Genomic DNA, 17,922 nt, shown 5'->3' on the forward strand with positions numbered 1-17,922 from the left:
AAATCCAGTGTCATTTTTGGATGGCAATTATTTTTGTACCAGTATGAAAATTACATCAATTTTTGTACCACTGTTTGATGCTGTTTTTCATAAATTTCAGGAAATTTCCATCAGTTTTAGCATTGGAAATAAAATATCTCAGTTTAAAACAAACATTCTGAAGCTGCTGGTGTCACCTACCAACACGTCCACAACCAACAGGAAAAAACCTAGAAAAAGCAGCGCGATGGTCTGCACACAAACATCTCTCTACACATAATAGCTGTTCTTGGTTATCACCAACTGACCAAGTGAAACCATCTGTGAGTTTAGTTTCTTTTCTCTACCTCTCATATACGATCACTTCGTTTCAGAATGCTAAGCTTATTTTTATTAAATAGAAAGCTTTTTGCCCTAAAGTACCGTTTTATTTGTGGTAGCAATCTGACACTGACAGAAAACACATCTACTATTTCTGTATTCATACATCCTGCTATTTTCCAGGGTAATTAAGAAATGATTACCTCCAAAAGACACTGTTCCTTTAGAATCTTTCTGAAGTTGCTGCCTTAGGGCTTGCTGCTGTTCGGCTGAGGGCTGGATCCCAAGATAATTCAATGCCTGGAAGGAAAAAACTTATTTTGGAGAAAAAAATACCAAAAGGACCAGAGATAATGACTGCAGGGAGAGAGCTACACTTCAAAGAGCTTTTGTATCAGAGTGCACTCTCACTGACTACACTTTTATTCCAGACACTCTTTGTGACTTCTTGTTCTAATTGAGAGATTTTCAGATATTATTTAACCTTGAATACAGATGAGCATAATAAGCAAAACCCTTTGTCCTTAATAACTTTCTTAAAAATCCTGAGGGATGTTCAGATTCTCAGAAGAGTTAAGGAGTAATTAGATTAACAAAAACAGTAATTTGCCCAATATTTAAAATGAAATATTGTCGCAGGACCTGAAAGAGCTGCCTCAAATTCATACCTTTGGTTTTGTCTACTTAGGAATATCCTGCAAATGCTTTACATTATAAGGAGGGAGGAAGGAAAATTCAGAAGATTCTATTTACCTTCTCTAGCTTTTCTGCTTTGAGACGAATAGCAGAGTTCAAGAAAGCCTTCCTTCCTGGCAGACTGTAACCATTGTTCTGGTTGGGGGCAATGACTGAGAAGAAGAAAAAAAAAAGCAATAACGATTCAGTTGTAATTCTTGCTTTGAAAAACATAAGCATTGATACCTTAAACTAATCTTAAATTTTCTTTAAGAAAACTACAACTACTGAATTAATAGAGAGAAACCAGAATAATTTTGATGTATTCATGAAACATACAGCTTATTTTTGTAGTATTTTCCTTTCTCAGATCTACACAGGAAAACTCTGGAAACAGAAGGGGAAACAGTGTTGTGAATTCCAAGAAGGATCTTCAAGATCTTCAGCACAATCAACAGTTCCTAAAAGCACACGTAGTGATCTGGAGAACCCTGTGGGAAGAGAGGCAATGCCTTGCTGCCAACTAAGGATGTGCAGAGGTAGCTCAGCCTGAATTCCAGCAGGATTCTCAGCAGGTTTTTCCTGTGGAGGAACTTTTCCAATGACTGCCATCCATTAAGTTCCATATTCCAAGTGTTTATCACCCCCCTCCAAGTTTGTTCAGTCAGAAATGCTGCAGTTTGCATAACTTTAACTAGTTGCATTGATTCATTCATTACAGTGCATTTTCTTAAGTTCTAATGGAAGTTGAAAAATGCAGCTCCAGCCTTGTCATGCTTCATGCACACCTGTGAATACAACAGGACAAGAGGAGGCAAAAAGCATAAACCAAGACATCTTGAACATCTCTCGTGCCTCTCACATGCTATGTTAAATTCTGAAGACAGTGGGCTGAACCTCAGTTCAATTGGCACATTTTCTTTTAACTCAGAATGAGAAAGCTTTGTGCATGACTTTCTGCAAGAATTTCTCAAAATTATGCTGATTTTTCCAATGGCATTTCAAAAAAATCCAAAACCTACTTGAATTTTTCATGGTTATCCTTGGAAAAGGCAACAGGAGAGAAGCAGCAGCTTTAGTTAAGGACTGGTGACAACTGAAGTGAAAAGTGACAACAAACTTCAAGCTGGAGCTGCAAGTTTTTCTGCTTTCTACTCTGTTAGCTATGCTCTTCAGAGAGGCTGACAAATTGCAGCCTTCTTGTTCTCTTTAGGCAACATGAAGCTCCTGTGTATTGCATTGTATTAAACGAGTCTCCTATTCTGAGCATACCCAGCATCAGCTGTTTGTCTTGTGCCTCTGATTTAATCACATGTTTTTAATCATCAGTATGACAGAGCTGAGATCATTAAACTCCAGGCGTATTCAACACTACAGCCTTTGCAGTATCAAAAGTTCATATTCCATCAGCTCACCCTTCAGGGAAGAAAACCAACCAGTCAGGTTTGCACTATGGAGGCTTTCATCTGGAATTGGGATATCTAATGTGGACCACAAAAAAACCAAACACAATTTAAATAATGTCAGTGCAGAAACATCTGGGATGAATCAGGTGCTGTATGTTTGTCCTTCATCTCATCACCCTTCCCCCTCAAACAGAAAGAAGCACAGGTTCTGCTTCCTTACTGCTGCCCAGAACATTGTTCAGGTTCTCATACAGAGATACAGTTTCATTATTGCTTTATATGGGGATCTCATGATCATGTCTGCATTTGCACTGTTTATAAATACATTGCATATTAGCACCTCAAAGGAATGACAGGGGTTCAGTTCAGACTCAGTTCTGACCAAATTCTAGAACTTCTTTAGTTTTCCCTGTTGTTGCTCTCACAACATGTATCTGAAGGTACAATCCAAGTGATTGCAGTCTTAGCTTGCAGTGTCACAGCTCTCAAACACGTGCATGCATTCTATTTGTTATTAATTGAAATAGTGCTGAAGAGGTCTGCATGTTATGTCTGTACTTCCAAAGCCTTGATTAAAAAAAAAAAAACAAGCAATATACATCCACAGAATTTCATTAAGGCAAGAAAGCAGTTTCTATGGCAACATAATCTTGATCTATATGTGAGTCCTCATTATCTGCTTTCTACTGAGCTGGTTATCATTACTGCTGTATAGCAAGTGTTGTGATCACTCATTTTTGTTTGGTTTCAGATGTTTGTTGTTATATCTGACAGAAGTTACTGCACAATCCACTGATCTTTGCTCATTTTGTACTATAAAATGGTGCAATATTCCTTTTTTTAGAAGCCTACAGAATTTCACTACGTATTATTTTCTGTTAAGATAAATACTAAAGACAAAAGAGTGACAGGGAATTAAATCAGCATTTACCACGAACAGATGCATCAGGAGGACTGCACTCTGCAGAAGTAATCGGAGACTGCTCTTCCATTTTGACTCTAGTTTCCATCTGTGAAAGGAAATCAAAAGTCATGAAACACCATTTTGTAAGTAGGTCACAAACCAGACCAGAAGCACACATTAAACCAAGAGAGGGAAAAACAGGGCTGAACAAACTAAAACAACTCCAGCAGAAAATGCAAAGCAGAGTGAGAAGGTATAACAACCAGAACTTAGACCAGGGCCTTATCAAAACCTTCCATGGGTTTTGAGTATTTTCACAGATGAAAATAGCAAAGCTTTCATGCAATTTGCTTCAGTGTTTGCATCTATGAGAGGAAGCAAAGTGGGCAAGAATTGAGTACGAACACGAAAACAATTGAGAATCACATTCTGATTCTGTTTGACCGGGAATCTTTCGTTCTTCCTCATTCAAAGGAAATGCTTTATTTTGTTTCAAAAGATTGTTTTTTTTTGTTTTTTAATACAAATCATACACTAGCTAAAAAAATGTTATTTCTTATGCTCAGCATTGTTTCTTTACATTAAGGATGAACTGAACTGTACTAACTGCCTCTTACGTAGCCAAAATAAAGAAAACTTCCCATTTTTCTGGGATGCCGATTTTTAAGCAAAAATTTCTTCATCATGGAAGAAGTGCAACCTGTGAGATTGTACTGTGCTCACACAGAAACCATCAAACTTTAAGACTCAGATACAAAACTGAATGACTTGCAAATATCAAGTTCTGAAGCTTTACTGCCAGAAAGAAACAGAACGAACTTTGTAACTATAAATACAGTTTGTGGCTAATTTTAATAGGCTTGTTTTCCTACTACAAGTCAAATACTACTCCTATCGCTCTCATCAATGTTTACCTTGCTGTTGCACAACGTGTCTTGAAAGAATCCTACACTGAAATACCAGTAAAACCCAGAAAAGGACCACCTGCTTCTTACAGGAGCAGTGAGCATACTCACAGCGTTAGGAAGGAGCGCTGACACAAGGTTTGCGTTAGGAGATGCCACAGGACTGGGGCCTGCAGCCTGCTGTCCAACAAAGGCTGCAGAAGGTGCTACGAGACTGGAAGGACGCTGCAGATTCTCTGAATAACTGGGAGCACTTTTTTGTCTTATAAAAGCTATTTCACAAAAGCTTTCAAACCTAAAATTAAAAATCAAAAAGCTTTCAGCGTGCTGGATACTATTCTATTCATGACAGTATGTACTACTAGTGCAAAATAACTATTTTCCCCAACACTGCGTTGTCTCCTCTTCTGCTTTTCTAAAAAGATGTTTTATTCTCTACCATTAGAACCATTAGGCAACCAATGCTTTTTGGTTTTCTTTTTCTCCTTTAAAAGGAATGAAAACACAGTTTTAGACAGCTGTGGGGTGCATTTGAGTCTCCTTCTGTGATGACAGTATTTCAGCTGAATACATCAAAACCATGAACATCCCTTGTGTTTCCTCTAAGCACACAGAGCATTTCACAGTAACCCAGTGTTTCATGTTGTCTAGTAGCCCCTTCTGGAGTAGCTGTCTGGCAGTGGCACATACCTCGTTCTGGCTCTGTCAATGATACTTTTTGCCTCTTCATAGGACACGCCAATCATTGACTCCTTGTTTATGGAGACAAGCTGATCTCCAGGCTGCAGTCGTCCATCCTAGTCCACAACAAACAAAAAACAAACCCACAGATTTTGCATTAACTACCAACACTGGATTTTGGTGAAGTTGTGTCAAGAAATTTGGACAGCAGGACATACTTATGTTAAAAAAAGATAAGCCATAGGTATTTCCTTCACCAAGAAGTAACGACCCATAAGACTAGAGGAAACTTCGTAGTAATTAACTCTGCTGACATTTGGATTAATTTGTATTTCAAGAATCAGACATTCTTGGCTCTCAGTGGGACTTCTCAGGGATCTCCTACCACGTTCACCTTAACAACACAAGCAGACCTGTCTGTTGGGAATTGGCCAGGCAGAATGACCATAGAAATAACCATAGAAATAACACTGTCAACTCTGTGCTTCTGTTGAATCATTCATTGCAATTTTTCTGCCAGCACAGGATCAATATCACTTTTCTGTTTCAGGTCTGCAAAACAAAACTTTCAATATGTGTGGGCAGATTTCTCACTAATATAAAACATTCTTTACTGAACATGCATGGCATTCACCTACATTCTGCACATCACCCATGCTTATGGTTACAGATTTAGTTAACCGTGCAAAGTAACACACATAAAATAACATCTGTGTTCTTCATTTTTTAAGAAATGAATCACAGAAGCCATCTGACCACGTAAACCAAACTACAAAAGTGAAATGCCTTTTTAAGACTAGTATAGTTTGACATACTTAATACTCTCATACATTAAAATTTAGTTATGTTATTTCAGCATGTGATTGCACTTTGTTACATTTCCTGTCACTAAAAGCTCAGGTCTTCCATTTCTCCTGCAAGCAACCTGTTAAAAGATATCAATTTCAATGCTGCCCTCCGGTGGCAGAGATTTTAAATGCACTCCTCGTTTGGGTTTCTCAAACAGGATAAAGGAAAGAGGGAAAATACCTCTAGCACTGCTAACACTAGAACCGAGTGCATACTCATGGCTCAGCCTCACTCCATCAATTACAAGCACGACAGACTGTAAGTGCTTTAAATTCACACACTTACAATGAGAAAAATGTTTCAAAAGCCAAAACAAAACAGCAAAAAGGAAGAGAAGGAGGATTACCATTTATCTATGAAGTCTTGGAGAGATATGGTGTTTTTTCCCTTCAATCTCTGCCTTTTAGGATTAACCTCAATCTACAGAAGTTCAATCAGAAATAGTTTAAGGCTATTTGGAAGCAAAACTCACTGCTTGTGAAATTAACTTGCAGCCTCTTGCTTGGCAGATGGCAAACACTGGTTTATCTACACATCAAAATAATAACACAGGATGACAAGAAGACTCTTAGATAAACAGTTCTGTGTATTTGAACCAGACCATTCTGTTGTTTATTTTTCTAAACTTACAAGCTCTCCTGATTTACATATTGCACTTGTCATAAATGAAAACAGAAAGCAGTACTGATTCATACATTTTATAACCCTATTTTTTGAAATTATTTGCCTATGCAACGCTTTTCAACTGCACGGATTCAGCTAAATCCAGTCCAAGGGGGAAAGAAAAAATAATGCAGGTCTGCAGGTCTGTCCCCTCCTTGCTGATTTACCTTGCATCATATCACCTCTTACAAAAAATCGCTTTCTTAAGTTTCTCCTAAGTGGAACAGGGAATAAGATCTTCATTTACCTCACACAAACTTCACATAATTTTCATTACGAGGCAACCATGCTGTGGTGCAATGAGATAATTCTGTCCAGGGAGAAACAAAAATGAATTCCATAATGACAACGTATGTGTATGATGTCTATTGGTATACAAAATGCAGGCAAAAATACAGGGGACCCAACAGTGTGAGAAGGAAAGGTTTTTACCTACCTTATGACAGTCACCACCAGGGATAATTTCTTGGATGTACACCAAAGGCCCCTCATTTCTGTCAATACCTCCAACAATACCCAAACCAAGGTTTGCTCCTTTGCAAACAGAGATGATCTGAAATGCACTATCCCTGGGAAGAGAAAGAAGATGTACAGTTACCTCACAGCTCTCCATACTCACAAATGAGAGTGTCAAGCCTATTGATTTCACAGATGTGCACCACAGTAACAAACCCACCAGTGGATGGAATCTCAATGTTGAAGCATAACACAGCTTGCTTACTACAAAAATCTCTAACTTCGGGTGTTGCTTCAGGGAATTACAAGAGGAACCACTATATATAATTTTGCAAGACTAAGCTCTGCTAATATAAATAAATATATACAAATATATATATCTCCAATGGACCATACAGGTACACATGAGCCAGAAGCATGCATTCATTACAGGACTCTAAGAAGAACAGTCAATCTGATTAATCTAATTTTACCAACTGAACAAATAAAAAAAAAAGAAGAAGGAAAAAACTAATACTGATAGTTGGTGTTATCAATGGTATTATAGGATTTAAAATACAGTAATTTTGAGCACTTCAATGCTCAACTCCCTCTTAAACAAGGAAGTTACAATCAGCTTTGGGAATTACTTTGCAATCTTTGGTGATGCTGCTGGTACAGAATCTTTTCTGCTGACGGTGGTGATAACGTCCTCCGGAGGCAACTGAGGACTCTGTGACCTCGAGGATGATCCAGAAGAAAGGCTGTCCACAGGTTTTCCTTAAAGAACAATGAAAAAAGAGAAGTAAAACACACCTTTGGGAAAAAGCAGAGTTTCAACTCACTTAAGTAGTTTGGTGGGATTACTTCCATGTTAGGAAGCAGAAAACTGTAAGCAGTTGGGCAACCAGAATAAAGTTTAACTCTACACAGCTAAGAATTGCAGCTGGTGTTCCAGGAACGTTTCTTCACAACAGAGCAGGGATGACTTTTAAAAATTTGGTAGGGGGAAAAAAAAAAAAAAAGCAAACATCACAACTGACTTTCCAAAAGAATAATGGTCCAGCAATTGCTGTGTATAGACACTCTATGAATGTGGTATAACAGTCATAGAATACGGTATTCTAGCTCAAATTTTTATTGCTAATTCATGATCTCGTGGCACTTTTCATCTGCAGTTAAACACTGTTCACACAATTAATTAAAACTGATGAAAGTGGACAGTAAATATGTAAGTTAGAGCTGGGGAAGCTGACACGCAAACCAATTAATTCACACGTTCAGACTATAAATCAAATGTTAAAGTCCCGAGTAAATGTGCTTTGTCTGACCTTCCCTTGCTCCAGTACACCCTTCCCACAAAGCCTTTCAATGCAGGTTTCTAGTGCACACAAGCATAAATTCTGCTTGTGACAGGATTATGTCAGGGCAGGAAGCAATCTCTCACCAGCTAATGGCTGTGTTGGAGAACTTCTTGCAGAATAGGCGTCACTATGAGAGCCATACTTATCCATCAGGTCGAGGAATTCCTTCCTGTGGGAATAAAAAAGATCCTCCTTGTCAGGACTCGATATTGGTACGAAAGGTACCCTTACAATTCTGCCAACATCTCTGCTGAATAGTCAGCCACTCTTCTACAGGAAGGATAACACAGTCAGAAAAAAAAATTCAAAAATAAAAACGGAGTTCTTTACAAACCCACTAAAACAAACTGGCAAAAAAAGCAGCAGAGAGGTAGAATAAAGTACATACACTAAAGAAAAGGAAACAACTCCTTATTAATCGAATACTGGATGCAGCCTAATAGAAAAGCATAGTTTTTTTAATAATCTGAGCTATGAGCACCTCAGTAATAGAAAAGGTAAAAATAAATACACAAAAATCGAGACTGATGTAAGCCAGAAACATCATTGAATTAATATTATGCAATTAACTGACCGCAGTAAGTTCCTGTCATTGCAGTAACTGCAGACTTATTAAAATCTGTTGGATGTACTGCTTAAAATAAATAAATAAATAAATAAAGTCCATTTATTGAACTAACATTGAACCCAGGGAAAACACACAAACCCAGTTAAATGTAAATTGAATCTTTTATCACAGAGATGTAATGCAATTCATTTATTCAGAGACATCTGAGTGAGGGACTATACAGAGTGGTATAGCATCAGGACACTGAGCATACCACCAGAATGGAAAAAGGACTGATGGATTTTAATTATTGAGGGAGTTTAAAGGAACTAGGTCAGTATGCTTTAGATAAAAGCAGATTAAGAGTACACCTCATGTATCTGGGCAGCTGAAAAAAGGAGAGATCAAGGGCTGCAGCAGGGAGTCATTTACATTTCTGTCAAATACAAAAATAAAGGAGCAGAAAGAGGAAGGGTGAGGTGTAACAGCCGTTTCCTCCAGAGATTTAAGTCAGAAGGGGATACAGATGTGGATCCTAACATCCCCTGTGATTCCAAGTATCGGTTTATATGGCTAACTTTAGACAAGATTAAAGCAGTATTTCACATAAATGTACTTACAATGGAGGTTTTGGACAACCTGCTGTGGTGAACAGTCTAACCTACTTAGCCAAACAAATTCAGAGCTCATTAGAGACTGAAAAGAAAACTCCTGAGGGGAATCAATACTCAAATTTGCCTTTTTTCAGAGGGCAAGACCAGCTTAAATCATATATCTTTGTGGTACTGTAGAACTAATATATTCCTACTTCCCTATTATTTTAAAATGTGAGAAGTGTATAAAAAAAACCTATCATTATTGCAAATAAATTGTAACAATAAGGGTTGGTAACATAACATTTCAATCCTCTTCATTAAACTGAAATTGGCCAGAGCTTATTGCTATGAACAGCCTTGATACAGTGAGCCTTCCATTCCCCGCTGCCCAGGGCACTAAGAAAATGAACTGTTGTGAAATACAACACTGGAAAACGTGACATGTGCTGCAATTCTGTGATTAATCCTATCTGAAAGTAAAACATGTGCAATCCTGATCCCTACAACCTTAGGTGCTGCACTGGATTTTGTCAGTTTGGAGGTGAAACTGAGGATTTCTTTTTCTCTTACTTTGCCTCTTCATCTCTGGCAACCAGCAGAGACATGTGATTAGATGCAGAAGCTGTTCTCAAGATGTCAACGGCCCTAGGAGGGAAAAATAAGTAAATACATCAAAGTTTCAGTCAAAGTGGGTAATGCTAAAGTAGTGGGAAAATAAACACATATTTAATGTAGTTAATCATTTTAACAGCCAGATACAGAGAAAAAAAGCTCGTCAGTACCGTAACCCAAAACTGAGTGGTGAGTCAGTGCCAGGTGACAGCTATAACCTGGGATTGCCCTCTGTTTCCCACCCTTTTGTCCCCATCTCTCCTTGGTCAATCTTACTGCCCTCCTGGATCTCCTTCAGAACTGACAGCTCCATCAGCAGAAGAGCATTGCTCAGACACTTCATTGCTCAGGATTTCACTCCGAAATACATACAGTAGTTTTACTTTGAATTTTAAATGTACATCTTACTCCAAAACTAGGCTCCACATCGATCTCTGGTGGTCCAGCTGCAGAAACCTTTCTCTGTCTTTTTTTGAAGCAACATCTCCTTAATTGTCCCATTACAACGACACTCGTTAGCTGCATCATTTACTCTCACCATTATTCAATCAGCACATGGTTATAAAAATATTGTATAGCTTAATATCTTATAATGCTATTTACACATACATTCAATAAACAACAACATTATAAAGCAGGCTTATTCTGTCATTACAAAAGCATTTAAATGCCTGTCACTTTCCTACAATGGTTTTCCATGATAAGATTTATCGGATCAATTCATTGCCAGTTCAGTTCCAGTGACCTCAGTGGAGCCATCTTTCATCAGTGGTCAATACGATCCAAATAATCCCAAGCAGTATTCCAAGCTCTAATAAACATCTAATTAACAGTACACACATACCTTTCATTGGTTACTCCAGTTAAGTTTTCCCCATTGACATCCAAAATGAGATCTCCCGCGAGCAAACGGCCTTGCAATGAAATCAACAGCAATTCATCAATCAACAGGAGAGTGCTGAACATATGATATCATGCTAATAAAACAGGATATATTCTTTCAATTTAAAGTAAGCTGCAATATCAGGAATCCTGACTACACCACGCTATTTTAAATATCCTACCTCACACAGTAAAATAAAGAATTGTTTCTACAGCTTTTGCTTTAGAGCAGATTTGCAACCAACATAAATAACTAAATAAAATTACTTACTATCCACAGCAGCAACCCCTCCAGGCAGAATTCTCTTTATGAAAATCCCATAATCTTCTGCTGTTTGCGCCCGGTAACCTCCAATTATTTTAACTCCTGCACAGGAAAAGAAACAGGCAAGAAAATGGTTATTCCACCAGTGCCAAACTGATTTACAGCCAAGTCCCTAAAAGGCAGACAAATTAAACTTCTACTGACTGCAGTGTGAGCTGGGAAAGCTCACAAAGTGCTTTTAGATCTGGTTTCCTCTGAATCAACAGAACGTGCAACCTACTTACCTAATCCATTCTGACAATCAGAAAAAGAAATGCGGTGAACAGCTCGATTGATTCCATGAGGGCCCATAATTGTCCTAGAAAATAGAATAAGAATCATTAAATCCCTCATAAATCAGTGTAAAGTTAATACAGAAGAAAGTACAGCGACCGTGTTTGTAACACAAACCCAAAGCAGCTTCTTGGCAACTTCATATTATTTGATCCCTCCAAAGAAAATTCAATCTGTTTATCGAAATCCGAGATGGTAAAATAAAGCACACATTACTTCCTCTTCTCCCAGAGCATTTCAGGCCAAATTCTGAATCCCACTTTGCTTATAACAAAAGGACTGAAAATCCCACAGCCTGGTCCAGCTTAACAGTTTGGCAAGAGCACATTGCAACATCTCAGCTCAACGAATGAATATTGGAACAGAACCACAACTAAGACAGTGCATACAAAAATATTTCCTAAGTTATCTACCATGTAACTGTGATTATTCATTAACATAATCTTTTCCCTGCACTCTCTCACCTTTCCTTCAACACCATTCCATTTAAAAAGGCAAACGCTGCCTGCTCCCCTGCACAGCTCCCAGCCAGGCCAGCACTGCAGGATGGCACATGCAATGAGTGCTCCGTGGGCACTTGATAATGGTAAAGAACTGAAGAAGTACACAAAGTAAAATCAGATCCCTGAAATCTACATTCACAATCTCATCAGAAATATCTGGCTGTGGGAATGTAAAGGGTAAGAGGCATAAATCCAGTGCACCAGAGATGCTCTGCCCTCCCCCTGTACCATTCTGGGAACAGACTCACCAGAAGAAAGCCCCAGCACTGTTCAGGTTTTCCTGCTTTGACCTACATTTTGTTCTGTATTAGATAATGAGCAGTGCTTTCTAGAGCATGATGCTGAAGTGAAATGGAACAACTAGAATTCATTAACAGGGGAAAAGAAGATCAAACATAGGACATAGTGACCCAAATCCTCCCACACGGCCAAATCCAGCACAGGGCTTCAGCTCCAAGCCTGAAACCCCACATTTCTGCAAAAGCTGCAGAACGTGTCATTAAAATGTGCCATGCATGAGAAGACAAAAATGCAGAAGGTCCAAATGTTGCTAAATTCCAGCACCAGGTGAGAAATTCATGTCCTAAAGAACGTGCCAACTTCTTTCATATTTGTGCAAGAAAACGAGCTGAGCCCTTTATCAATGGGTAAGCACTTAAAAACACAACAATCTGCTCCAGAACCTCAAATTCCCAAGCACTTGCAATCAGCCTTCGCTTCATAAAGGCTCATCTAAGAGCAGCCCAATAACCATTCTTCCCATCCTTTTCCTATCTTGCCTTCTGTTACCACTGTTCTGTTTCTCATGCACTTGGACTCTCGCTGGCACTCTGCAAAGACCCACAGACTGGCATTCATTATTCAAAGCATATTCTTTTCAGTAACAGAGATCTCAATTACACTGCATTTCCTTAATTTCATCACAGTACTGCTGCGTTGGTCCATCCAAAATACTGCACTTTCTCCTTAACTTCTGAAGCATTAGTGAAGAGCAAATAGAGCAACACGTGCATAGAATATCAGAAAACTTTCAGAAAAGAGAATCTAAAAATGAGCTTCAACTTCACACCATTTATTTTTGTGAAGTCTGAAAATAATAGATCTCAGATTTTAAGTCTTCAGTATTTCAAAGGCTGTGGAGCTCGCCGTGTACGTGCTATAGATCACAGCATATTATCAAATTTAGGCACGGAATACATCATACAAAAGGAGCTACGTTTCCAGGAGCAATGCTTGGGAGAGGGATCCAACTCACATGAAATTGATTGTGAGAGGATACAGAGAATGTGAATCAATTGGCAGCAGTAACAGAAAATAATTTCTTTGTAGGAAAAGATGCAAATTAAATAATCAATTGAACATTGCTGCTCCCTCCTGTAGAAGTCACTCAAAACCACCTGTGAGCAAGCTTCCAGCAGCAGAGGGAAAGGGATGAGAGGCAAGAGATGAAATAAACAAGCAGGCGCTGACAAAAGGTGTGCTGTGACTTCATTACACTGAAATTATGAAAAAAATGTTCCAAAACACTTCAACCAAAGTCCAGGAACCTTAGCAGACAGCTTTGTGCAGATGTTCCAGTAAGGCAATCAGTGACACCTCCGATACTCTTTTCTATTACTTTGTTACCAGCACCCACACTGAAGCCAGCAGTTGTGTTTCATACCTTCTGGAGACCGAGCAGAACACGCAGCTCTGTTCCGTTCTGACTTCCTCAGAAGTTACCAGTCCCTGCCACCTACCAACTACTGGCTGGACTTGCCAAAGGGTAACAGCAAACCCTCACAATTAGCATCACCTGGCACTTAAAGTCTATAGTTAACCTCTGACTGCTTACAAAAAGAAGGCAGCAGCTGAAAACAGCTGCAGCTTGTAAAAGACTGAAGGCTGCTTTCCCCAGCTGCAGGCCCAAATGCCAGCAGACCCGAACGTACCAGTACAGCAGGGAGAGACCATCAAAGCGCTCCGGCTCGTCTTCGTCTCCAGGTGAGAGCAGGGACATCCTGCAGCACAGCACAGCACAGCGCAGCAAACACCCGACGTGCAGCAGAGCTTCCCAGTGCAACTGGACCAAGGTTACGTGCAGGGCAATTTCTGCTCCTAACCAAAAAAAAATCAGACAGAGCCCCAGACGAGCGTCTCTGTCTGCTTAATCTGCTTGAAACCCTCTGCGTCACATGGACTAATTCAGCCACGGAGGTAACGTTTGCTTTTTCTCCTTTGAAACAAGGATTTGTAGCAACTTTAAAGAGACTGATAAACACAAGGGAGGGAAGTCGCTCGCATTTACTAAAGCTGTGATTATGTGAACTATATTTAGCAGCAGCAACCAAGGGAAATAATTAAACTTATTCACTCGTGTTCTTCCAGTTCTTTATGTGCTCCATCCAAACAAGGTCAGCAGCAGCAAGTCCTGACCTCCACAACGCAGCCCGCCCAGCAAACTGGGTCACCTCCACCCGGCACAAAAGGGAAAGCCCACGGAGCAGGCGGTCGGCATTAAACAAAGGCCATCACGCTATTACCCTGCATTCTCTATCACAGCACTGATCCCTGTCGTGCTGTAACTGATTTTTAGCCTTTCAATACCCAGCAGTCACAAGTTAAGCAGAACTTGATGATGTGTGTTCACAGTAGGAATGGATGCTGATGTGTTTCAGTCAAGGCAAGCAGAACTGGTGGAAGAGATGATCTCCTTTTGCTAGTATATCCTCCGATGGCTTTTATAGCATGAGGAGGTGCAAAGCAGGTAAGATTCTGCAAGTCGTGTTCTCCTACAAAAACAATCTGTGAACAACCTGTGACCCTTCTGTTCCTTTAAAAAAACCAACAAAGACTTTTCACTTGTCACCTAATGCTCAGAACTGCCTTCTTAATCCAAATGAGGCTCAAAAATTGCCCCCCAGTTTCCGTGCCCACTTCCAGGAATGCTTTGTCACGGAGCTGCCAGAAGAACCACACAGCCCTGCAGTGCCTGCTTGTCTCAACAAACCCAACAGTACAGCAGGATACCTAACAGAACCATTTTCTGTTGCTACGTTGAGAGTAATCCTGTTCAGAAAAGAAAAAATACAGCACAATTTGCAGAGCTTGGAATTGCTCCTGCTACACCTTGGTCCTTGCACTGATTTTCAGAAGTTCTGAGCTTCTCAGATCAGTTTGGTTACCGACTATTTTCCACGTTTGCATCACAATGCACTTCTATAATCCCCCGCTTCCTAAAATACCTTGACAGTATTGCAACCTAAAACGAAAAGCAAACGTTGTGTGTTGGCTGAAAGCTTTACAACAAATCCTCCCTGCAGCAGGGTGTCACCCTGCCACGAGACAGCATCTGCCAGCGTCTGGAGCCACGCAGTGGGACAGCTTGGCTATGCAAGGAATGCGTATGCTGAGCCCAAGTGCTTTTCTTTTGTTAAAGTTACAGCAACTGTGGTTTCACGAGCACGTGGACATGCCAGGGAAACAAGCCTTTTGCTTACAAGCCTTGTACTTATTACGTGGTGATCAAGAATTTTGAGATCAGCCCTCAGACTGCACTCCCAGTACACAAGACAGAAAGCTGAAGGCTGAAAGCCAAAGTGACCCACAACAGACAGACAAGCCTAAGGATGGAAGTAGAAATAGGAACGCAGCCTTCCCAACTCCCACAAAGCAAAGGACTCCCACCAGCCTCATTCAGATTGTTCACACACATTCAGTGATGAAAACGTGTGCTCTGTAGTCCTTTCTATTCAGTTTAACTCTGCTACTGTTACTGGTATTAGTCCAAAAGAGGAAAAAAATCACTGTTGTTTTCAGCACTGTATCAATTGGATTTGCTCCAGGCAAGGTTACAGATGATAGCAAATAAAATACCCATTGCCTTCCTGCAACTATTTTTTCAGTGTTCTTAACAGTGCAGTTCAGTTTGTGGTATCACTACACGGAGCATTTGTCAAAACAAATCACTCAGACCAGCACAGCGTGCTCCCAGCATCGTGCTTTCTGCAGCACAAACACACACCACTAAAAACACGTTTCAAAGCTACACATTTCCATTATTAAAAAGCAAAGACTAATCCTTATTAAACCAGGCACAATAAACTTCCCAACAACACGTACAGATGCAAAGTAGCATCACCTCCTTATTACTCCAAACTATTTTTATTAGTTTGGTTATCAAAAATGCATCCCTTGTTCAAATACTTGCTCCTCCACTCCTTCTTCAAGAGAAAACCCTGCAGTTCAGCTTCCTGAGCTCCTCCCCAAGGCTTCTACCCCTCTTCACCTTAAAATCCTCCTGCTGTGCTGCTCCTACTGTTCCTAAAGAATCGAATACAAAACTGGGATCACTTCTGGTGCCAGCTCTCTGCCTTTCAAGAAGGTACTCTGTGCAATACAAATTCTCTTTTACTTCCAGAAAGAGCTAGAGACACTGTGACACCTGCAAAGCTACTCCTGCTAAGTGCAGGTCAGACTGAACTCTGGTGGGAGATGAGGCACAGCTGTGCAGCAGGCAGACAGGCTCCATTTCTAACAGCCAAACCATCCTCATGTGGCAATGTTTTACATTATGACTCAGCTTTCCCCAAAGAAATTTTGTAATGCTTTAGCAACCAAAATGGATTACAGGATAATTTAGCAGATGATAAAAAGTCCTGTATCGTCTCTGATAGCAAGATTCACAAGATCTTTTACAAATTAAAAAGAGTTTTATGAAAACTCCATTTAAGCAAATGACGCCAACAGAACCTTTTTAGGTTTGCTGACCCTAAAAGGTGAAAATTCATTGTGACCCCAGGGACCCAGCCAAGAGAACACTTTATCACAGTGTAAACAAACTCTTTCTTCTCATTTATCTCAAAGCATTAATTATTCAAAACTGTATTTTGTTGATTAGATCACACACATTAAAAGAAAACATATAATTATGTGCTGATCAGTAAACACAGAAGAAAAAAAAGCTGGAGCAACAAACAGTGTAATTGTGGAGAAGCAGGAATGGTTTGAGGGTAACCCCTGCAAACAGCAGGAATGTATTTAAGTTTAGGTAAACCACAACTAACATTTAATCAGCTGCATTCTTAAAGCACTCTACACTGATACTGTTTCCCAGAGTTTAAAACTAGTATAGAAAAACGACAGTCTGGCACCACGATGAGGCTCAAGTACAGTTACAGCACAAACTTCATATGTGTTCCTTACCTGAAAAATTGCTTTAGGAAGTCAGTGACCCATTAACCATTTATATGAAACACTTCACACAGCAAGATGTAACTACTTAAAGGTGTGTTTTCGCATTACACACCTATCACCCTTTATTTCCATTTGCCTCTTCAAACCTCAGTAAAAAGTTAACTCTCTTCAATTCTTTATGCTGGCTTTTTTCTGTTTGCATGATTTAACCAAGTTATTCAAAATGATGTAATTAAGCTATGCTAAATCACTTAATGAAGCTTCTCAGCACCACAAGCTGAATCCTATTGCACAAACACAGCAAACATGATACAGACCAGCAAGAGCTGCCTGCTTTTAATTACAGATTCAATGATGCTGTTGGCATAGTTACCAAGCAGTTTATGACATCAAAATAATTCTTATTATTCTGAAAATACGATGATTATATCCGCTCCATTCAGTTATGCCATATAGTTAGGGTATGTGCACAAGGAACCTGTTTGCTACACTGCTCACAAGTATGTGCCCATAGTCTTGGGACCATTAAGGAATTTTTCCATGGGATTTATCTGTGGAGAAGCAGCTCAAATGAGTGCTGAGAAACCTGATGAGAAGCACAGGAGCTCTCCTCCCTTTCTGTGTAAACTCATTAGTGTCAGTGTCACCATCTGTAAGTAGTTGTTTCAGATTGTTTCAGTGTCAAAGTTACTTTTAAGGCATCATCAAAACATGTTTCTACGTAGACAATGCAAAAACTTTCACGTTACAATCCCATAACTGGTGTAAAAGTACTTACCTTTCATTAGAAGTTGTTAAAGGATCTGTTTCGGGCATTTTCTATTTCA

General features: G+C 39.6%; 1 protein-coding gene across 2 annotated transcripts in view; it reads right to left on the bottom strand.

Moving 5' to 3' along the window:
• Nucleotides 1–17,922, bottom strand: part of STXBP4 (syntaxin binding protein 4) — a 53,849-nt gene extending 35,927 nt beyond the window's left edge. The window contains exons 1-14 of one of the 2 annotated variants that reach the window (XM_010721584.3): nt 17,874–17,922; nt 13,852–14,017; nt 11,369–11,442; nt 11,091–11,186; nt 10,782–10,851; nt 9,896–9,970; nt 8,266–8,351; nt 7,469–7,598; nt 6,820–6,952; nt 4,881–4,987; nt 4,302–4,485; nt 3,313–3,391; nt 1,054–1,148; nt 504–600 (exon numbers count right to left, since the gene is read on the bottom strand). In XM_010721584.3, coding sequence (XP_010719886.1) covers nt 504–600; nt 1,054–1,148; nt 3,313–3,391; nt 4,302–4,485; nt 4,881–4,987; nt 6,820–6,952; nt 7,469–7,598; nt 8,266–8,351; nt 9,896–9,970; nt 10,782–10,851; nt 11,091–11,186; nt 11,369–11,442; nt 13,852–14,017; nt 17,874–17,880 — 1,399 coding nt within the window. In that variant the 5' untranslated portion in view covers nt 17,881–17,922. The remainder of the gene's footprint in view (nt 1–503; nt 601–1,053; nt 1,149–3,312; nt 3,392–4,301; nt 4,486–4,880; nt 4,988–6,819; nt 6,953–7,468; nt 7,599–8,265; nt 8,352–9,895; nt 9,971–10,781; nt 10,852–11,090; nt 11,187–11,368; nt 11,443–13,851; nt 14,018–17,873) is intronic. The other variant, XM_010721585.3, reaches the window with a different exon arrangement.

This window comes from Meleagris gallopavo, chromosome 20 (assembly GCF_000146605.3).
Source record: "Meleagris gallopavo isolate NT-WF06-2002-E0010 breed Aviagen turkey brand Nicholas breeding stock chromosome 20, Turkey_5.1, whole genome shotgun sequence".
In the NCBI taxonomy this organism is placed as follows: Eukaryota; Metazoa; Chordata; class Aves; order Galliformes; family Phasianidae; genus Meleagris; species Meleagris gallopavo.